The sequence below is a fragment of the Miscanthus floridulus genome, chromosome 9 (genome assembly GCF_019320115.1).
Source record: "Miscanthus floridulus cultivar M001 chromosome 9, ASM1932011v1, whole genome shotgun sequence".
In the NCBI taxonomy this organism is placed as follows: domain Eukaryota; kingdom Viridiplantae; phylum Streptophyta; class Magnoliopsida; order Poales; family Poaceae; genus Miscanthus; species Miscanthus floridulus.
Window position 1 is genome coordinate 56,696,260 of NC_089588.1, and position 23,821 is coordinate 56,720,080.

The 23,821-nt window shown below is 42.4% G+C and overlaps 1 protein-coding gene and 1 long non-coding RNA gene across 2 annotated transcripts; both read right to left on the reverse strand.

The window, feature by feature from the left end:
* Positions 1-265: 265 nt before the first annotated feature.
* Positions 266-2,356, reverse strand: LOC136481968 (uncharacterized). Its single transcript, XR_010764925.1, has 2 exons — positions 763-2,356; positions 266-679 (listed from the first exon to the last, which is right to left on the reverse strand). It is a non-coding gene; the product is annotated as an uncharacterized lncRNA (long non-coding RNA).
* Positions 2,357-16,235: 13,879 nt separating this feature from the next.
* LOC136479957 (AP2/ERF and B3 domain-containing protein Os01g0141000-like) lies at positions 16,236-17,117 on the reverse strand. The gene has a single exon (XM_066477650.1). It carries the CDS (start codon positions 17,115-17,117, stop codon positions 16,236-16,238), a length of 882 nt encoding a protein of 293 aa, XP_066333747.1.
* Positions 17,118-23,821: the final 6,704 nt, after the last annotated feature.

Sequence of the window (23,821 nt, forward strand, 5' to 3'; positions counted from 1 at the left end):
GTCTTTGGAATGATTCTATATCTAAAAATTTGGACGAATATACCTCTCTAGAGTATATGCTTGCAATAATAATTTTCAAATGATTTCAATTAAGTAGGCATATATAGTTTTTGGACAATCCCAATTAGTAGAACCTACAGTGAGCACCACTGCCGGTTGATCAGCAGACCTGATACTAATATCGAGAATCACCGCCGGTTGAAAAATAGACCCGACAATGACATTGAGGGGCATTGCCGGTTGAAAAATAGACTCAACAATGATATTGAGCACCATTGCAGTTTAAAACTACATCTAGCACTATTTAAAAGTACATCTCGCACTGCCTATATTTGAATGGTTTAAAAGTAGATTCTTAATTTAGGTGGATATACAATATAGACAATCCCAATTCAATTAGCACTATACCAAATATATAACAGAACAATTAGAGTCTAGATACAATATAGACAGTCCCAATTAGCACTAAACAACTAGAACTGTAATGCACTTAAGCAGAACAAGGATTCCTCCTCCAATTTCAACTAAAATAGACAAATTCTTCGTGAGATCTTCATCCTTGGGATTCTTCTGATTCACCTCTCAATGCACAGGTGCAGTCTCAGTCTTTTCAGGCACCATTTTAGCATATCAACATATTCTTCCTCCCAATATGAGAATTGGCCTCGACTACCATCCACTGAAAGAACACCAAAACATGAACTTCTATTGAAAATCACAAAAGTGGACAGAACTCAGATAAAAGCGGACACAAAACCTAACCTTGTGATTCAAACACTTGTGGACTGTCTTACTTCTTCATCTTGAACTCCAACACCTTGTGGCTTTCACCCACACTTGTTGCACTCAACGAGAGAGAACTCCGACCTTAGTCGCTTATCATGAGAGGTGGATGACCTAGGTAGGGGTGCCATCTATGGTAGTGACCTCCGATCACTACCGGAAATAGTAACTTTGCCGTGTACCACAGACACTCGGCAAAGACCAAAAAACACTCGACAAAAGCTTTGCCGAGTGTAACACTCGGCAAACAGCACACGGCATCTATAGTGTCGGCAAACAGCTATTTGCCGAGTGTTTTTTATCGCGCACTCGGCAAATGGTTTACCGAGTGTTTGACACTCGGCAAAAAAAAGTGGTTTGCCGAGTGTTTTTCCAAAAATACACTCGGCAAAGGGTGATTGTTTGCCGAGTGTTTTTGGGAATTACACTCGGCAAACCTATTTTCCAAAGAAAAAATATATTTTTCTCAGCACACCACGCCGCCCGCCGCCACCACCGAGCCGCCGCTCCTGCTCGATACAGTCACGAACACACTAACAAAGAAGAAGCAAGAACGAACAGAAGAAAAAGGAGCGACCAAAAATCTGATGAAAACCAAGCTAAAACTCCATAAAACGCTCCCAAATTTTGCACAGATGCAATTCAACCTAGCACGAACCTGTTCCCCAAAAATTATTGCCTGGGATTAAACCAAACTCCGGGAAATTGAGATCGAACTCAAGAACGAAAAAGGGGGAAAATTGGAAACACAGTGAACGAATTTCATAGCTTCGATTTAGGAATCCCGAAGGACAACTGGAGGATTCGGGCCTCCATTCCCAATCCAAAATCATAGGTGAAACGAGCAGAGGCAAATCGAGCGATAGCAAGCGAGCAGCTTCGAGCAGGGGCGAACACCGCTTGGCTGAGCGGGATGGACGAGATGCTCGACGCCTGAGGCCTGCTGCTGAACGCTCGGCCACTGGTGAGTGCTCCCTACCTGCTGGTGGTGACTGGAGACAATTCCGGTGGCCTGAATCAAGACCCGGTGCACCACGATGTCAAGCACAGGGCAGAACAGGAGGGAGAGAGGCTAGCTGCCAGCCACGAGCACCCACAGCAAGAACCGCTCAAGTGAGCTCGCTTGGTGCCTGATCACTTAGCGCTGGTAGTGCTGCCGCTGGGCTGCTGGACAGCTGCTCCTGCTCGATACAGTCACGAACACACTAACAGAGAAGAAGCAAGAATGAACAGAAGAAAAAGGAGCGACCAAAAATCTGACGAAGACCAAACTAAAACTCCATGAAACGCTCCCAAATTTTGCAGATGCAATTCAACCTAGCACGAACCTATTCCCCAAAAATCATTTCATGGGATTGACCCAAACTCCAGGAAATTGAGATCAAACTCATGAACGAAAAAGGAGAAAAAATGGAAACACAGTGAACGAAAATCACAGCTTCGATTTAGGAATCCTGGAGGACAACTTGGAGTTGAAGACTCGGATGGAGTGGTGGGGCTGGCTGGTGTGGTGGTGGTGGTGGCCGGTGGGGGACTTGGAATGGACTAGAGGAGGGTGGAGTGGAGAGGCGGGCAGCAGAGACGTAACAGCGGAGACTTCCGGGGTGCGTGAGTTATAGTGCTGGAGCTTTGCCAAGTGTCTTACATCTGGCACTCGGCAAAGCAGTGTTTGCCGAGTGTCCTAGATCTAGACACTCGGCAAAGTTTTTTTTTCTCATATTTTTCTTCTTCTTTTTTCTAGAAAAAGTATTTTTTTCTTTACCGAGTGTCCTAGATCTAGGCAATCGGCAAAGTTGTTTTTTCATTTTTTTTTCTTCTCCTTCTTTTTAGAAAAAATAGTTTTTTCCTTTGCCAAGTGTCCTAGATCTGGGCACTCGGCAAAGTTTTTTTGTTTATTTTTTTTCTTCTCCTTCTTTTCCAGAAAAAATATTTTACTTCTTTGCCGAGTGTAAAAAAAACACTCGGCAAACCCCATCTTTGCCGAGTGTTTTTTTTTTACACTCGGTAAACTTCCTTTTTACCGAATGTTTTTATTTTTGCCGAGTGTTTTTAGCGCAGCACTTGGCAAAAACCTTATTTGCCGAGTGTCCGAGAAAATACACTCAGCAAATATAAAAACACTCGGCAAATTTGATGTTTCCGGTAGTGGATGGGGTCTCCATGCTGGTCTAAACCGATGGCTCCTTCAACTTATAGTGAGACACCGAATCTACATTCTCCTTCAACTTACACTGAATTGTAATACTTCACAGTGAATATTTTTGAGATACATTGATATGGTATATATGGATTACCTAATTAAGGTTTTCTTTTGGACATATGGATATGATATGATATGCCTTTGTATTGTCTTGATCTGTATTTATCTATAACACATGTCTAGAATTGTTTTGATTATGTCAATATACAAAATATCCTCATCTGCATTATTGTCCAGACGTGTATGTACCTACAACATAATACATGTGAAACTTGTACGTACATGATCAGACATGCAGGATCTCCCCACCTCCGCCTGAGGCACCTGAGTTTGTCCCTGGATCTGTGCCATCGAGGCCAACTTTGCTGCTAGCCCAATTCCCGTTTTCAACCATTGTAAGTAATCTTGTCTTACCACTAGTACAGAACCGAGCTTTACTCCCGGTGGGGAACCCCCTCTAGTCCCGGTTCCCCACCCGGGAGCAAGCATCCGGGACTAAAGGGGGGGTCCTTTAGTCCCGGGTCAGGAACCGGGACTAAAGGAGGACCTTTAGTCCCGGTGGGTAACACCAACCGGGACTAAAGGTGCCTCCTGACATGCCACGATGGCCGGCACCTTTAGTCCCGGTTGGTAATACGAACCGGGACTAAAGGTTTTTTTCTTTTTTCTTTTCTTTTCATTTTTTTGTTTTCTTTTCAAAATAGGTTTTCGAAGTCGTATTGTACGCTGCTAATTATACATTTATACGCGCATATAGTATGTTTCGGTTCAAGCACAATGAACGTATTAAATCACACAATTCAATCATAGAAATATATATATATATATATATATGCATGCATGCATCATATATATATTTACATGCATGCATGCATATGTGTATTTTACATTATATTATTTCATGTGCATATATTACAAAAGATTGCATTATAGTTGTTGTGACATAACAAGTTTCTTCTCATCCTCTAGCTTGGCTTCAATGGCAGTGTTGGGTCGAAGTAGAACTCGCCCTTGGAATCGATGACCTGCTCATTAAAAAATCCGGCTATAGACTCTTGAATTGCTTTGATTTGGTCTTGCCGTATGACCTTTTCCTCCAACCATCGAGTCTACAGGTTTGAATTAAAGGAAAATAAATTAATATATGTACATATATATATATAAAGACATAGTAACACAATCAATAATAATAATTAAATGAATATATAGTGTATTTTTAACGTACTTTGAGTCTCTCTGTAGGAGTTCTTTGGGAGACCACCTTGATAAACTTGCAAACATAGTAACCACAGTAGTTGTTCCCCTGTTCCTGCCTCAGACACCACTTTACGAGAAAAAGATTTGTCATCCAATCTGGTGATCCGGTGAAAGCTATATGTTTAATTAATAAAGATGATGCGATTCAGGGGACTTACTTTCAATGGGATTACATTCAGTGGCGCTTTGCATTTTTCCATGTGTTGCTTCTCAATAAAGGTTTTCCAAACACTGCCCAATAAAAAATTTGCCACGTCATCAGATATAGTTAATCATCATGTTTGTGTGTATATATAGTTGCTAGAGATCTCGAAATTACCTCTGGATAATATCTATCATATCTTGGTAGTCTTGTTGTGGTTTTCTCATCGAGTCATAAATTATCAAGTGACTTTTCACCAGATCGATGTCCATCAATATCCAGTGATTGCTGCATGTGTTTATAGGATATAACGCATAACACTCATTAATTAACTAGAATCAACATATGAGCCATTAAGGCTATGATCGACATGATTAACACTCACTTGAAGTTATAGGGAAAGAGTATATCCTTCTTGTGGCGTTGGTTCACTAAGAAGTTCATGAGGTTACTCTCTGACTCAGACTTCCAATTAGTCATTGGAGTAATTGGGTCTTTGAATACTATATGGGGATCAACAAAACCAATTTCATTGCAGCCTTCCTTTCTGAGCTCTGTCATTGTAAATCTGCATATATATAGTACTTGTTAGGATAATTTATATGCATATACACACATATGATGAGTTTAATAATAGATCGAAAGAATTATTACTTACAGGCAATAGCAGCTAATGATAACTTTGTCCAGAGAGGTCAGGTGGCATAGTTGATGAAATTCTGCAAAGTCAACATACATAACATCATCGCCACGGAACCAATGTTCGTCTCTAATTCTGACACCAACGCAGAAGTCTCCACTGGTAGACGCCTGCATGTACCACTTGTTTAGCAGGTACATTTGTGTCCCCAGATCAGATAAGGCTTGAGGGTTGTATAGACTCTGGCCTAGTACAAATTTTTTCTTCCAAATATCAACCTCCGCCGCACTCTCAATGTTTCCATCACCAAACATCTGGTAAAGGTCGAGACCAGTCTCATCAAGAAATTCACCAAGGTGATCCAAATCGACATCCGGAGGTATGTTTGCCTGATGCATTAATCCTAAATTCGAACCATATTCATTACCAACAACTAGCGGGGGGATTGATTGGTGCGCTTGTTGTCCGAGTTGGGCAACTCCTTTCCCTGCCCGCTTCTTTTTCTGTGCCGCCTCAATTGACTTGGTGAGAGTGCGGTCATAGTCTGATAACGTTGATTTGGACGGCTTACGAGATTCCCGCTGTTGATGCTGGTAAGAAATCACCTTTTTTCTTAAAATATCCGGAGCTACGAAGAAGTACGGTTTCTCTGGGTTTCTCCTTGCTTCTTGATTCATTTTAAGTTTGTCATAGAATCTAGACATGTCTTTTTTATATGCATCAGTTCCTTCTTCCTTCTCTTCAGATATTATTTTGGGAATAACCCTTGGTTTCACGGTGGCTTTCTTTGCAGGCGGGGACTGGTTCTTCGTTTGAGGGGCTGGCCTCTTGCTAGGCTTCTTGGTAGGTGGGGGCGGGGGAGGCGTTGGAGACCTCCTTGGAGGTGTTGGCAGCGGCGTTGGAGACCTCCTTGGAGGTGTTGGCAGCGGCGTTGGAGACCTCCTTGGAGGTGGCGGCTGCGGCGTTGGAGACCTCCTTGGAGAGGGTGTGGATGCAGCCTCGTCTTCCAACACAATGTCATCGTACAGAGCACTATGATGATCTGGCGATTGAACAATTGGATTTAGATTGGGGGAGGATCTGCTACAAAAAAAGGAATGACATATTATTATGAGCAGATTGTTAATTATTTAAGCCAATACAAATTAATGATGTAGTGTTTTCATCCGCACATACCTATGGTGAGGTAGTTCAGGAGGAGGTGGAGCCGACATCCCTGGAATGATGATGTAGCGCTTGCGCCATAGAATGAATGTCTTCTCCGCTTCTCCTAGAGTCTTCTCGCCATCACCTCCAGGAATGTCAAGAGGCAAATCACTAAAACCTTTTTCAGCTTTATCTACCGAGATGGTGGCATATCCTTCTTGGATTATATTTCCATGAATCCTTGGTGTCTTGGTTCGGTCGATAGGATTAACAAGACCGATAGCCACCTTGATTGTGGAATTCTCCTTCGGAATGTGTAGCTCACACGTTGTACAAGGTTCAGTGACGTCATCCACAGGGAAGCGCAGTCCTGTGTCCCCTTGATTTGGTATCTCCGTGGAAGCGCAGCTGCTTTTCAACTGAACAGATTGGCTAATGTTGATTCCTGGCTCTGATGCCTGCTTGCTTGCACTCACTGCTATTTGCACTTGCCTTTTGATTTCCTCCTGCATTCTCGCTTCAAGGTTTTTTTCCCGCTCCTGTGCTTCACGCACCGCTTCCTCCAACCTCTGGAGCCGGTGTGCCTCTTCTTCCTTCTTTCTCTGGCGACTTCTGTAGGAAGGTCTGTCCTGAGGGAATCCATGCTCCCACGAGACACTTCCTTTGCCTCTAGTTCGGCCACCATGTTCAATAGTCCCGATGGCGTATGTCAGCTCATCCTTCTCTCTGTTGGGCCTGAACGCACCACTAGCAGTAGCTCTCTGAGCATAAAACAATCTTTCTGCTGCTTCTTGCAGTCTTGCGCCATAAACGCACTTCCCTGTCTCCTGGTCTAGTGTTCCCCCATGAGCGAAAAACCAATTCTTTGCACGTTCTCCCCACTCGAGTGATTCTGGTCTGATACCCTTGGCAAGAAGGTCTGCTTCCATTTTGTTCCACTTCTTAATGGTAGTCAGGTAGCCACCTGATCCCAAGGTATGGTGGTATGTCTTCTGTTGGGCATTATGTTGGTTCTTTATCACCCGACTCACACCCTCTTCCGAAGTCTTGTACTGTACAAACTCATCCCAATAGGGCCTCTGCTTTGAGATCGGGCCTGGGACAGTAAAATCTGGTGCTATGTTCTTCTTGACATACGTCGTGTATAGGTGTTTCTTCCAAGTCTGAAACTGGGTGGCCATCTTCTTCATTGCCCAATCCCTAACTCGCTCCTTCAATTCATCACCATCTATTATATCATCATAATCATCTGTTTGGAGCGTGAAATGTACCAAGACATCATTCCAAATTAACGCCTTGTCACGATCGGAGACAAAACTGATATGAGGAGCATTGGTCTTCTTCTTCCATTCACGGGTACTAATCGGGAGTCGGTCCCGTACAAGGTAACCACAGTGGTGCACAAATTTCATTTTATTCGGCCCCCCCGGTTCTCCTGTATCCACATTGAACTCTGAGATGATGAAGCGACCCTCCAATGGCTTTTTGGGACCTCGAACATTTTTACTCTTCGTTGTAGTTGTTGATGTCGATCCAGAGGGCTACAAAACATAAACATTATTTTTAATGTCATGAGCACACATAGGACATATGATAATATATATATATAGCTAATAATAAAAAATATATACTTGGCCAATATGTTGTTGCTCATTTTGTTCAAGAGCTAAGTACTGACTCCCGTCATCTACATCCTCTTGCATGTTATTTTTAGCACCATCATCGCCGGCAACTTGAGTGCCAGTGTTGATCAAATTCATCATCAACTCCTCCTCATCCATATTTCTCGGGTCGGCCATCTAGCTTCAAAAAACAAAACCAATATATAGTACGTCAAATCTTTGCTTATTACATGCGTAAAATCTACAAACAATATGCATTATTAAATCTTGCCCCTCGATCACGGACGCAATTCGCCACACTAGGACGAACTACGTCGGTACTAGGGCGAATTAGGGCACGAGAAAGGGCGGTGTGACAAGAGTGGCGGTGCTCCACTCCGCCGTATATATGTCTGTACACATGGGTGAACGAGGGCGGCGGTGCTCCGCCGTATACATAGAAACGCATGGACGAAATGCATATGAATACAAATGACGTATATATACGTGTCGGCGCGGTGGCCGGTGTGCTGACGACGATGACGTGAGGCGGGCCGGCGTGCTGACGACGACGACGACGACGTGAGGCGGGCCGGGGCGGTGTCGGTGCGTGATGTTGTGATCCTATGTACCATGTGATCAACCATGTAGTCATTCATCATATGAGAAAATTCTATGTTAATAATATAAGTATAAGTCATTATGAAATGTAAGTATATGTGTCTTATTGCTCATATAACCATTACTATTTCCGAAATGATAAGAATTTATTTTCTTCTTTTACAGGCGATCTCTGATGCTATGATATAAAGTTTGAAGATAGTCTTCCCGGAAAAAATATGTAATGCTCATATTACTTTAGCAACATTAATATATTATATCTGTATATTCAAAGTTCACAAATGAAGAAACATGTGATATTTTTGATAAACTAAAAAACGCTTAGTTTACAAACTGGGTATCAAAATTGAGTTCCTATTTGACCATTATATATCCTACAACAAATCCTTCAAAAAAAAAGACCCTACATGAATATATTTGGATAAAATTTCGTTAACAAACATTGATCTATGAAGATAGAAAAAATTCTTCTATTAATGTAGCGTTGTTTCCGAATAATATATAGCGTGTTTATTAACAAACATATCTTAACAGCAAGCGGATGGTTCGTAGCGTTGTTTCCGAATAATATATAGCGTGTTTATTATACAAGCCATGGATTTATATCGATCCAATTAATTTCTAAAGTAATTTTATTGGTGATCCTTAATTATACTTGTCATTTAGAGTTCCAAATATTCAAAACTTGCCTTAAGATATGTTTTTATTTAAAATCATTTAGAGTTCCAAATATCGGCAGTGTACCTACTGGAGGGCCTCGGGCCGGCGCGGTGGGGCAACGCGCGGTGGAGGGCGTGTCGGGCGCGGAGGAGGGCGCGGTGGAGGGCCACGGGCAAGCGCGGAGGAGGGGCACGGGCGCGCGCGGTGGAGGCCGCACGAGGAAGAAGACGGCGACGCCGGTGTCACGGAAGGCGAACAGACGCGGCGCGAGGAAGAAGAGGGCGGCGGTGTTCGACGAGGAAGAAGACGAGCGGATCGATCTGCCAGGCGCTGGAGGTTATATAGCAGAGGAGAATTACTCCCGGTGCCATCCACCAACCGGGAGTAAAAACCCTTTACTCCCGGTGCGTGTTACCAACCGGGAGTAAAGGTACCTTTACTCCCGGTGCGTGTTACCAACCGGGAGTAAAGGTATACCTTTACTCCCGGTTGGTAACACGCACCGGGAGTAAAGGATTTTTTTTGGCGGGCCGCGAAACTGCAGCCCACCTTTACTCCCGGGTGGGATTCCCACCCGGGAGTAAAGGTGGCCTGCAGTTTCGTTTCCCGCCTGTTTTAAGCAATAGTCTTGTTACATACAATAGAAATGCAATAGTTTTTATTAAATACATAGTAAATTAAATAAAAGGCATAAAATTATTTTGTTAAAAATATGAATTTTATTTTTGTTTATTGCACATAGGAAAAATCGATAACCTAACTTTTTTTATTTTTTGTTAGAATTATAAAACATAATGTAACTAATATTTATTATTTCGTTAATGCAAAAATGTAGTGTTTAATTAAAATATATGTTTTCCTCCCTAGTGTGTAGTGCGCTTTATTGAAATAATCATCATCCGTACCAATATATGTTTTCCTCCCTAGTGTCCCCTTTCCGCTTAGTCTCCCCTCATGTCTCGATTCAGGAACACCAATCGAGTCAAGGTCGGGAATAAAGTCAACACAGAACTCAATGACCTCTTCTGTTCCATAGCCCTTGGCGATGCTTCCTTCTGGGCGAGCACGGTTGTGAACATATTTCTTTAGGACTCCCATGAATCTCTCTAAGGGGAACATGTTGTGTAGGAACACAGGACCGAGAGTGAAAATCTCCTTGACTAGGTGAACTAGGAGGTGTGTCATAATATCAAAGAAGGAAGGAGGGAACACTAACTCAAAGCTGACGAGACATTGAACCACATCATTCTGTAGTTTAGCTAGATCAGTTGGATCAATTGCCTTCTGAGAAATTGCATTGAGGAATGCACATAGCTTTACGGTGGCTAGACGTACATTTGGAGGTAGAATTCCTCTTAATGCAACTGGAAGTAATTGCGTCATGAGAACGTGACAGTCATGGGACTTTAAGTTACAGAATTTCTTCTCTGGCACATTTATAATACCCTTTATATTCGAGGAGAATCCAGATGGTACCTTGATGTTGTTTAAGCATTCAAACATGATTTCCTTCTCCTCTTTGCTTAGAGTGTAGCTAGCAGGACGTAAGTAATGGCGTCCATCATCTGTCTTCTCTGGATGTAGGTTGTCTCTTTCTCTCAAACAACGCAGGTCCTGTCGTGCTTCAAATGTGTCCTTAGGCTTTCCATACACACCCATAAAGCCTAGCAGGTTCACACAAAGATTCTTCGTCAGGTGCATCACGTCGATCGAGCTACGGACCTCCAGGACTTGCCAATAGGGTAGGTCCCAAAATATGGACTTTTTCTTCCACATGGGTGCGTGACCGGTAGCGTCTTTCGGAATAGGTTGGCTTCCATGTCCTTTTCCAAAGACGACTTTCACATCATTGACCATATCGAGTACATCCTCACCGGTTCGGTTGCGAGGCTTGGTCAGGTGGTCTGATTTCCCTTTAAAATGCTTACCTTTCTTTCTTACGGGGTGATTTGCAGGAAGAAATCGACGATGGCCAAGGTACACGACCTTTCGACATTTTTTCAAGAATACACCTCTAATATCACCGAAGCAGTGTGTGCATGCATTATATCCCTTGTTTGACTGTCCTGAAAGATTACTTAGAGCAGGCCAATCATTGATTGTTACGAACAACAATGCTCGCAGATCAAAGTGTTCCTGTTTGTACTCATCCCACACACGTACACCTTCTTTATTCCACAAAATGAGAAGTTCATCAATAAGTGGTCTCAGGTACACATCGATGTCATTGCCAGGTTGCTTCGGGCCTTGGATGAGCACAGGCATCATAATGAACTTCCGCTTCATGCATAACCAAGGAGGAATGTTGTAGATACTTAGAGTAACAGGCCAAGTGCTATGACTACTGTTCTGCTCTCCAAAAGGATTGATACCATCTGTACTTAAAGCAAACCTTAAGTTTCTTGCGTCATTTGCAAACTCCGGGAATTCTCTGTCGATTGCTCTCCACTGGGACCCATCAGCAGGGTGTCTCAACATATTGTCTACCTTACGGTCTTCTTTGTGCCATCGTAACAATTTTGCATGTTCTTTGTTTCTGAACAGACGTTTCAAGCGTGGTATTATAGGAGCATACCACATAACCTTGGCAGGGATTTTCTTACGTGGACGTTCGCCCTCAACATCACCAGGGTCATCTCGCCTGATCTTATACCGCGACGCATGGCATACCGGGCATGCATCCAATTTCTCGTACTCTTTGCCACGGTATAGGATGCAGTCATTAGGACATGCATGTATCTTCTCTATTTCTAGCCCCATAGGACAGACAACTTGTTTTGCTTCGTAGGTAGTGGCGGGCAATTCATTGTACTTCGGAAGCATCTTCTTTTGGATTTTTAGTAACTCTCCAAATCCCTTGTCAGATACACCATTCTTTGCCTTCCATTGCAGCAATTCTAGTGTGGTTCCCAACTTTTTCTGCCCTGCATCACAAGTTGGGTACAACAATTTCTTGTGATCTTCTAGCATCCGCTCGAACTTGATCTTCTCCTTTTCACTTTCACATTCTCTTTGTGCATCACGAATGACCTGACAAAGATCATCAGCCAGCTCATCTTCTGCGACTACCTCTTCTTCAGCTTCTCCCATTGCAGTATCATTGAAGCACGCACCATCAGGAATAATATCATTGTCGTCCCATTGTTCTTCTTCATCTTCTTCCATTACAACACCGGTTTCTCCGTGCTTTGTCCAACAAATATAGTTTGGCATGAAACCCGACTTGAACAAGTGTGAATGAAGAGTCCTTGAGCAAGGATATTCCACCGTATTCTTACATATGGCACATGGGCAGCACATGAAACCGTCGCGTTTGTTTGTCTCGGCTGCACGTAATAAAGAATGCACGCCGTCAATGAACTCTTGTGAGCGGCGATCAGCATTATACATCCAATGACGGCTCATCTGCATTACATGACATAAATATCATATTAAAACCTAGATCATAATTAATTATTTATACAACATGCGTGCCACCACAAAAGATACAAATTTATGAAAGCATCGCTACAATGTAGACAATCCCAACTACCACTAAAAGAACTAAAGCTAAAATACATTTCAGGAGCACAAGGATTTCGCGACCAATCTCAACTAAAACAGACAGATCCCCCGATTGTGCAACATCTTTGGGCTTCTTCGGCTGGATCACTGCCTCATTAGCCGCCGTATCTGCCTGTTGTGCAAGATATTTTTGCACGAGTTCAACATACTCTTCCTCCCAGTAGAAGCCTGAACATCGTCCACTGCCATCCCACTGAAATTAAAACAAAAAATTAGAACTTTAATCACAACCATCATGAAAATAGGTATAAACTAACCATAATCATTAAATACGATAAAATAACTCACATTGCGATCCGGACACTTGTAGAAGATACGATCCTTGTTGGGACCCTCCTTCTTCACTCGGTACTCCATCACAATCTTCATCTCATCACGACACTTGCCGCATGGAATGAGAGGAAGGCCCGGCCTAAGTCGCTTTGGAAACCCATGAGAGGCCGAGGACCCGGAAGCAGTTGCCATCTACTCTCTATACTCATTTTTTAATACACTATAAATTTCTTCTTTTATAAACAAATAAAATTAACAAACTATAAAATTATCTAGATCTCTAAACAATGATATTTTTAATGGTCATTGTGTTCTCGTCTTTTACTGCGGCAGGTAAGTAATTCATATGATATTTCCGCAAATTAACAGAAGAATGGGAATGTACACACATAACAGACTACTACGACGATATCGGGACGTGTGAATAAATAACCATCCGTACTAGTTGACCTTGCTTACGTGATCATCTCGGCGAGCATTTCTCCACCGGACAGCACCGTACTTGGTCAAGGAAGAGCTCCGATTCTATGAGGAAGGGAACACGGTCTCCCACGACCGTTGTCGCTCTCCCTCGTAGAATCAAAGCTCCTCCTTGATGTCCGTTACCGCTCGACAGAGAACATGCTTGCCGAGCTGAACACGGTCCGCAAGTTCAACTAGTACGGATTTTCTATAATTTTCTAACTATTTTCTAAGTTTTTATTTATATATACTACGTTTAGGTACGGTGATTGACAGACTACTACGACGATATCGGGACATGTGAATAAATAACCATCCGTACTAGTTGACCTTGCTTACGTGATCAGCTCGGCGAGGATTTCTCCACCGGACGGCACCGTACTTGGTCAAGGAAGAGCTCCGATTCTACGAGGAAGGGAACACGGTCTTCCACGACCGTTATCGCTCTCCCTCGTAGAATCAAAGCTCCTCCTTGACGTCCGTTACCGCTCGGTAGAGAACATCCTCGCCGACCTGAACACGGTCCGCAGGTTCAACTAGTAAGGATTTGCTATAATTTTCTAACTATTTTCTAACTTTATATTTATATATACTTTAACCTTCTTTCATGTAAATATGCAAGCTTAAAGTGATTTTGAGCTCAAATTGCTTACAAATGAAAAAAAAACCACAATAAAGAACCATAAATATATATAGTGAATAAAATGGCATAAGAAAATGGTAAAAAATGAGAGTATGAGATTGGTAACCTTTACAACTGAAGAATCGACGGAGGAATCGAATAATGGATGGAGGAACAATGGAGGGAGGGAGGAAGCAAGAACACTACTGCAGTGAGCTTCAAAATGTGCTGAGCTCGGGCTCGGGGAGGAAGGAGGAGACGGCCGATTTATAAAGGAAGAACATTTGGTCCCGGTTGATAGATACAACCGGGACTAAAGGTAACTTTCCAACCCCGGGCGCAGCCACGGCCCGGGAGTAGACCTTTACTCCCGGTTGGAGCCACCAACCGGGAGTAAAAGTATACCTTTAGTCCCGGTTGGTGGCTCCAACCGGGACTAAAGGTCCCTGCCACCTCTGTCTGGCGCAGTAGCCGTTGGGCAGGGACCTTTAGTCCCGGTTGGAGCCACCAACCGGGACTAAAGGTATTTCTAGTCCCGGGGGCAAAAAATTCCGGGACTAGAGCCCATTTTGGCCGAGGATCAAAGGTCTGTTCTCTACTAGTGTACACTCAATATAACATAGATTTTATTACATCCTAACACACTTTTATAATTTACCATAGATAATTCGGCTGATTAGATGGCACCAAGATACACTCTGATTTCTCGAAGCTCACTAAATCATCATTTGACAACCAACATCCATGATGGTGAGAGATTTCGCTATAATATCACTTTCAACATTGGCGAAAGATGGGTGGGCCCGAGGACGTCCGAGAAATTACTGTTGGGGGATGTCGGGCACCGAATCAAAGAACCGTTCAGAAAATGTTGTGAGACTGTATGAAGGAACCCGCAACCAATGGATTCATAATTATTGACTTCTCATACAGTCGACTACAAGCTTTACACGAGAACAATCTAGATGTCGCAGCAGTTAGTGAGCTGACTGCTCAGGGCATTGACAAAGATGTGGTATGGTCAAAGTGGTGCTCTCGTGTGTGTGTATTATTTTTCATTCATGGCGGTCATATGTATTCTAATTACTGACACCACTTGTTGATTATGTATCATGATTCGACGTACGCTGCGTGTAGCTTCCACACTATTCTGACTCAAGCTATGGAGCAGCTTGGGTACCACTGGTACTATGCCTGTTCAAGGCCCACCTCACATGGATTGCAGGGTCATCTGGATTTTGCTTTAGGAGATAGCCCATTTGCAGTGCAATCGTTCTTTTGAGGCAAAAGAGAGTGCACTAACTCATGCATTGACATACTTAAATGATGTGCTCGGATACAAAATAGGGGATGTTCGTTACATGATTATGTCATGGTACATGGTAACCATTAGTACACTTAGTGAGAATTTGTACTTCATCTCTACCTATTAAGTCTTCAAGTTATGATGTATTCATATATCTTATATCTTGTGAGAAATGCGCTGGCAATAAAATTTCTCTGGTGCATTACAATAATTATTGCCGAGAGGTTGTAGTAGCACTCAATAATTCACTGTAGAGTGTCACAAATCCAACAATGGTGCCATGAGTATCACCACCAGGTTGAAGCATGAACCACTAGTGGTGTCATAAGTGTCACTACCGGTTAATGCTCTAACCCAGCACTGACACTCATGATAACACTACTGGGTGATGCGTCCACCCGATAGTGATACTCATGAGATCAGTTCCAGCTGATGATTAGAACCGGCAGCGATAGCGTATTATCAGTGTCAGTTCGTGAAACTAGCAGTGATAGGTCATGTCTATCACTGCCGATTATCCTCTGCGCCCAGAAGTAATTTTGGCATTGATGGGGCTCTGACCCGACAGTTTCTGGTGCAGTGAATAAGGGATTCTTTATGCAAAATTGTCTTCTAGCTTCTACAAGTGAGATATTAAAAATGATTGAGAAAGCCAACTAATATGCCGTCTACTATTTTTAGAGACATGAAAAACTTATTGATATATCAAGCAATTCTTTTAGGAACTATTGAAGATGCTCCAATAACAATAATCTTAATACCTCACACCGAGCCGGTAAGTTAACAATTGCAGATGGATGGACAACAAACTACACAAGGTGGAGAGGATACCATATATATAATACAGGAGTAGACCCTACGCGTCAACGATCAGATTAGATAGATAGCTCAGATCAAGAAGGTTGACAATGATGTGCTAATTATAGCTAGCTTTGGTCATTTTAGCTAGCTTGTACGTCTAGGCTGTAGCAATATCAACGCCGAACAGCATGACGGCATGGCAATGAACGGCAATCGCATCGGCCACGGCATCTTGTGGTTGTGGCTTCTTCTGCATCTTCCAGTAGTCTATGTGCATCTGCTTGTACGCCCCAAACGCGGACCGGGAGAATGCCACTGTGTCCCCAGCTTGGAGGCCCTTCTCCCGAATGAATCGTCTCCATCCCTTGGTGATGACGTACATCCGGCTGGTCGCGCAGAACGAGTACCTGAACCGCCACGCCTTCTCGGAGCCGTCCACGAAGTCGATGAGCATGCCAATACCGTTGGCCATCATGGGGTTGCGGTTGAGAAACAAGTGCTTCTCGGCGTGCTGCTTCGGCACGACGAGGCGGTTGAGCTTGCCAACGTCGCTGGGCGTCAGCGCCTTGTGGAAAAGATGTTCTCGCGCCAGCGTCGCCGGCTGCGCACGCGCTGCCCGCCACAGGCTCGGCCTCACCTCGTCGGCAGATGTCTGCATCCGCAACGTGGTCTTCACGGTCACGGACTTGGAGGTCGTCGCCTGGAACGCAAGCTCTCCGTCGTCCGTCGCGCACTCCTCTGAGAAGTTGGTGACGCCTTGGCAGCGGCGCGCAGCCACGTCGTCGTAGCCGCACACCGCGGTTTCTTCGTCAGGGAACGTGCCCATCCACTTCCGTGTGGGCCGTTCGTAGGTTTGGGCGCCGCACCAGCGCCCGTTCGAAGGCTGCGGCATGACGCCATTGATGAACCGAGACGGTGGAAGCTGTTGCTCCGCCACCTTGAAGTCGGCACAGTCTATGGCCGCGAAGGCCATTTTGGTGCTGGACTCCATCATCGCAGCAGGATACGTCGCGGCAGCGGATAGCCTCGAGAAGGACATGGTGGCTGAGTATTCTCCACTTTGTCCTGCTACTATTTCGCTAGGTACAGCTAGCTACGCGAGGTCATTGGTGGACGGGTACATATATATTTATAGAGTGTGCGTGTGTGTCTGGTCCATCCGGTTAATTTAGAACCTCTACATATGTTTCGTCGCGTTTATTGTTACCAAATACCAAAACCATCTGTTTCTTCATTCAGTTTTTATTACTTCATCGGGCTGTCATTTATGCTCACCTGTACACAGAATTCCAGACATATTTCTACCAGCGTGTCAAGCTTCCGTTAGTGTGAAAGGCCAGTGTAAATCGTGAACTTCATGGGAGTCTTCTTGAGATCCGCAAGTGTAAATCTGTCAGTTCTAGGCCTATTTCTACTGGCGTTTCAGGCTTCCGCTAGTGTGAAAGGCCTGTGAAAATCGTGAACTTCACAGGCGTTCTTGAGATCGGCTAGTGTAAATCTATTTACACTGGCGATTTGCTTAAGGCAACCGCCAGTGTAAAATATATTTACCCTGGTGGTTCACCTAAGCCAGCTGCCGGTGTAAATTCATTTCCAGAGGTAGGTAGTTTAAGAAAACTGCCGATGTAAATGCATTCATAGGCGATTTATGTAAAATAGCTGCCTCTGGAAATTGATTTCCAGAGGCAATTTGCAGAGCCGATTTAGTAGCATAAACCACCAGTGAAGTGTTTTTTAAAATTTAAAATTTCCCGCCATATATTTCTTGCTAGAGAAGGCACTGTTCCTTCTTATATATGATTTTGCACATGTATAGTACATTGGTCCTTCTGCTTTAGCACCTTTTACTCCATAAGAAAGTTTCTATTATGTTTGAAATTTATTACATCGAGTTGATAAAATCAGCTTGAAAGCACTCTCGTCCTCTGCATATTATGATGCACACAACCTACAAATTTTAAATAAACACAGGCACACTAATATTAATCAATTAGTAGACTAGATCACCACCTATATCCCTAGAAAAAACATTCCTTGACCATATGTGTCAATTGTAGATAAACCACCATGACCAAATCTTGGGAAGTCGTCCTTGTAGTATAACTCGCACGGGATAAGCCGGCCTAGGTATGAAACCAATGGTTATACAAATAATACCCGCTCCTAATAGGAAATGCCATAACCATCTCCCGAGCATGATGGATACCACTACTACATACTGGATCTTAGAGGTGGCTGGAATGCCTCTACTCTTCCGCCTCCAGAAATCATCGGTTTGTAGAAGCGGCTATATTTCGAGCCACCTCTACATATCGTCACAAAGACGCCACCAGGCAGTCATAAGTCAAGCGATTTTTCACGTGAAAAAATGAGTGATTCGCGGCCGCAGAGGCTCGCGCTTATCTCCCCTATCCACTCCACCTTTCTCGCATTTTATCTTTGTCCGATTTTGAAATAAGTATTTCGGACCCTAAACGAATTCAAATGAAAAAAAATGTGAACTACAAAGTTGTATAACTTTTCAAGATCTACAACTTTAGTTTTGGTCATTTCTCCATCTGAGGTCGTTGAAAAATTTGAATTTCAAATGTGAGAAAGTTAAAAGTAATTTTCCTTGGATAGATGATTTCAAATGAAAAAAGTTGTCAACTACAATGTTGCACAACTCTTTGAGGTCTACAATTTTTGTTTTGATAGTTTCTCCATCCGAGGGTTTTAATAGAAGATGTTGATAATTTTTAGATGCAGATTTGATAGGATATTTAATTTTTCAAATAATAAGATAAAAATTGGGTTATGCAAATTATCTATCACAATAAGAGTACATGGGTAACTAAACGCAAATATAGGTGTACTTGAGATCATGTTTCTTCATGCATATGTGGGTAGTTTAAATTTAGAGTCATATATTACTTTATGTTGTTTTACGCAATAGCAGTGGAGGATAATTATTTAGAAAATAGAAGAGCTCCAATAGTTATTATTATCAACAGTGATTAGGTTATACTGAATTTATGGTCAAATATTTTAGATTTTTTGAGAATTTCTAGTATATATCTTTTATTTTCCTATCGTATCTCGTGAGAATTAACATGGAGGCTCCATTAGGGACCTCTAGTTAGAATTTCTGGTACTTATCTTTTTCCTAGCGTTATATGTATTTAGTTGAAATCTAGTACCAAGATGTACGAACTCTAGTTACATCCCTATACGTGACTTTATGAGTCATAGTTTAGCCTTGGACTTTTAATCCAGTTGTGCAATTTTTTTCACCTGTTAATGTAACACCCCAAAATTTGAATTTTTGGAAATAGAGCTAAAATGATTTAATTTAGAATTTTGTGCTCATAAAATATAGAAAAATAAAAATTTTCATTAAATTAAAATTCATCATAAGGTTTAGCAACATCTTTGTGCATACATGCCATTGCATTTGATTTTTTTGGTTGAGTGGTTTTGATTGAATATTTAAAATGGTTGAAATTGCTTTTGCAAATGAAATTAAAAATGGTTTTGAAAGAAAAAGAAAATTTGAAAACAAAATATTTTAAAAAAGGTGTAAAATTTATTTTTGGAGAACTTACCAAAAGTTCTCAATTTTATTTGAATTAAAAAGTGCATTTCAAATCATATTCGAATTTGATTTGGTTTGGCATTTGGATTTGAATTTGGAAACAAAAAGGAAAAATATTTGGAAAAAAAAACCTCTCTCCTCCCTTCTCTCCCTTTCGGCCTTCATGGCCCTGCATTCCATTTCTTTTCCCATCCCGGGCCACTATTTCTTCTTCTCAGTTTTCCCCCGCGTGGGCCGAGCCGGCCCAAGTGATCCCTCCCGCACGAGCCCAGCTCGGCCTCACCCTCTCCCCTCTGTTCCCGCAGGCCCAACGCACCACCCTGGCCCAAGCTGTGATGAGGCCCGCACGGATGCGCCCTCTCCCTTCCTCTCTCCAGCCGGCGCAGTAAAGCCGCACCGGCCGAAGCCACTACCGCAGCCCAACTCAGCAGCAACTCGCCCCACTCCCTCTCTCCTTCACTGACCGCCCGACCCGTCTTTATCCCATCACCGACCGGTGGGACCCCACTGTCTGGAGCATCTCCTACCTCGCGATGTCTCCTTCCTAGACTCTCCCCGCTGCGCCGAGTGTCCGTGGCCACGCTGAGTCCGCCGTTGCCTTGCGCCGCAAGTCCCCTCGGCCCATAAATAGCGAGCCCCCGTGCCGTGCCACCTATTCCGTGCCCTATCTCGCACCACTTTGCCTCGAGCTAGCCTAGCACCGCCGCCCGGATTCCACCGCGTGGAGCCTGACGCCGCCAAATCGCCTCCGCAGCTTCAACTCCGACCTAAGCCACTACCAAGCTACGTGTGAGGTAAGAAACCTTTTGAAGTCGTTTTCCCCTCGTTCTTTCACCCTCAGTACCTCGCGCGACTTTGCCGTTGAAGCCGAGACGCAAGCTAGCGTGTGTCGCTGTCACCGTCCCTCCACTGCCTCAACCGATGCCTCCATAGAGTTCTCCGAGTCTCCCTCTTGCTCCCCGTCTTTTTCCCATAAAGGATGGCAGTCGGAATCACCGAAACTGACTTCTCCGGTGAGCTCATCCATGGCGCCACCACAGACACCTCGCCGCCCTCACTGTTCCGGCAAGCTAGCCTTTTCTCTCTCCTCCGATCCGATCTCAGCCGTCCAGTGAAGATCGCGTGGCCGTTTTACTAAAGAGTCCCTGCCTTTTTCAATTATAGAACCCACAGTCCAAAACATGTTTACAGATTTTGTTTTCTTTATTTGAAAGCGTATTTTGTTTCGGTTAAGTCTAAAATACGTTTTCAGCTATTTACATATTTGCCACCGATTATGTTTAGCCATAACTTCTCCGTTTTAACTCTGATTTGATCCGTTCAAATTGCGTTAGGTTCGTAATTTCATAATCTAAATGTTCATACTACTGTTAAGTATGTTTTCAACTTTTAAAATTCGAGGTTAGATTTAATCTATTATTTTACTAAAGAAAATCTTGTTTAAATCATATCTTCTACGCTTTAACTCCCTTTTAGTCCATTCAAGTTGCATTAGATTCATAGCGATGAGATCTACGCGTTAGCAACAGTGGTTACCATATTACTATTTCTGAAATTTTATGGTTTAAATCATATCTTGATTAATAATTATGTAACTAGGTTTTGTAAATAAAATATGATTTGTTTTACCTTAGTTTTATAATTCGAATCTAAATTTGACTTAATTCAATTTATATAAGATTTTATATAGCTAAAATAAATGAAGCTTATAGTTTTCTTTTCCACGTATAAAGTAGATCTCTCGGTAGTTGTATCTTTTTTACCGAAGCTCCGATTAGAGTGTTTTTCGCGTCTTTGTGTTCATAGCGAGACGTAGATTCATGTTACAAACTTTTCATCTTGATTTTATGTTTGGTGTACTGTTCTAATTTAGATCTATTGTTTGCTTTGTGTATGATTGCATGGATGCTTGTGTGGTGCTTTATAATCTTGTCCAGTCGGTGAGTTATACGTGGTGATCAAGAAGAAGAATGTTGAAGATTAAAGCTTACCAAAGGATAGGTGTTTAAGGCAAGTATAGCATGGGATCTTCCGTGTTGTCCTATGCACCTTTAATCATTTAATTCATACTGCATGTGTCTACCTTGACTGCCACTAAGGATTTCCTAGTACTTTGTTATCATGTACCTTGATATCTTTGGTTATTGCATTAGGTAGTATGATGCTAGTGCTCAACAGAAACCATGATCTTTTAACTTGACTAATGGTATATGCAATAAACACTAAAAGATATTTTTAGCAACATAGAATCAGGGGGCTAGAGCATTGGGCTGTTTTTATGGTGCTCTAGATTCCTCTCCCTAAGGACTTATCTGTAAGTGATCATCCGGGACTTACAGTACAGCTATGAGGGCTATATGGCTCTAGCTTTAGCTCAGTATGAGGACATTTTCTAGCTTGTTAGTGGTTACCTTTACTGGCGTAAGAATGGCTTGCAGAATCGGATATAGTGCGGCCTCTGTCCCCTTGTCTATAGGCTATGCGTCATTATGCCATCGGAAAGGGGGGCTCTACATCTGTTTGTGGAGTGAATCTAATGGCCCTAACTTGTTAGCTGAACCTTTGAAAGGCTTCATAGTGAACCGTACCGACCTTCCTTGGAAGTGGGTCAAGAGATTAGCTACCTCGGGCAAAAGGGTAAATCACAACTCACAGTAAAAGTGTACAACCTCTGCAGAGTGTAAAACTGGTATATCAGCCATGCTCACGGTCACGAGCGGCCTTGGAACATTTACGGAATAGATGATCACTAATGGTTAATGATGATGAACACTGATGATAAAGATGCTCACTAATGATTACTATTTATGCTATTCATTATTCATGTTTACCTGATTATGTGTTTATGGGCTTGTGATAAACTTGTTGCTACTCAATTGCTAAAAGATGACTCATTAAAAGCTAATCGCAGTTTAACCAGTGTCAGCCTTTTGAGCCTCATGAACCTCATGTTATATTTGTTGAGTACGACATGTACTTACGCTTGCTTTACTTTTTAAATCTTTGGAAAAATCCCAAATAGGTACCAGATTGCTAGAGTTTGGAGGAATTAGGCTTGTGATCAACTAGTCAATTGTCCCTATGAATTTAGAGTCTTCACCCAAAGATCGGAGTTGTCTTTCCGCTGTTTGCTATCTAAGGTTATATTCTCTATACTAAATATGTTATATATTGAGCATTATCTATTGATATTACCCTTATTTGTAGCTATATGTGAGATTTGACTTCCTAGGCTCACATATGGTGCGTATCTGGTTTTGTTCTTAAAACTGGGTGCTACAAAGTGGTATCAGAGCAATGTTGACTGTAGGACGCAAGCCTAGTTAGAAATTGGCCATCTTAAGGTTTTGAAATTGCTATAAAATCCTTGTTCTATAAGTCTTGATATTTTCTTTTCTACTATGTATCTATCCTTGATATTTATCTCCTCCTTGATGCTTATTTTAAAGTCTTTGTTCTCATCTTCATTCTTTTATTTGATATGCTTTTAGAACTGTTCCTCACCGCCTTCTTGCGTATTCTGAAGATAAGTCTTAGGATTGTTACCCCTAATACAACAAGGACGATAGTAACACAAGTTGAGTCAATGATTGAGTTGTGCACCTTTATTGCTTGTTGAATTATCATAATACTTATGATTGTTTTGAATCTTTGTAATGATTGCAATGATCTTGTTGGGTGTTCTCACAATTTCATTTAGTTTATAGGCCTAAGGTATAAGGATTAATGTAATAAATAGTCGGGTCTTGGTATTCTTTTGTTTCTCCTATCCTGTCTTTTCGGAGCAGTATGCACTCTTCGGCTTATATCTCTATTCTTGGACAACCAAAAATCATGAGAAAATTCTGGACCATAGTAGACTTCAATATCTTTCTCTGAGAGCAAGAATCAGCTTGATAGCTATTTTGGTTATGGAGATACGAAAATCACAAGGCGATGCATCTGTGCTGTTTGGAATCTGGAGTAGTTTATGTTGTGCACTATTTTCGACCACATAAACTACAGAATTTGGAAGAGTGTTCTATAAGGAAGTTGTGGAGAATTTTATAAGATTTCCAACGGTATAAGCTACAACTTCATTGGATTAACAGAATGGGAGTTACAGCTGTTTTACTACACTGCTGTTTTTCATCTCGCGAGGAATTTTAGGTTTCTTGCCCATACACAAG

What these genes read in the sequence shown, in the direction of transcription:
- LOC136479957 (XM_066477650.1), bottom strand. Translation starts at nt 17,117, where the DNA reads ATGTCCTTCTCGAGGCTATCCGCTGCCGCGACGTATCCTGCTGCGATG.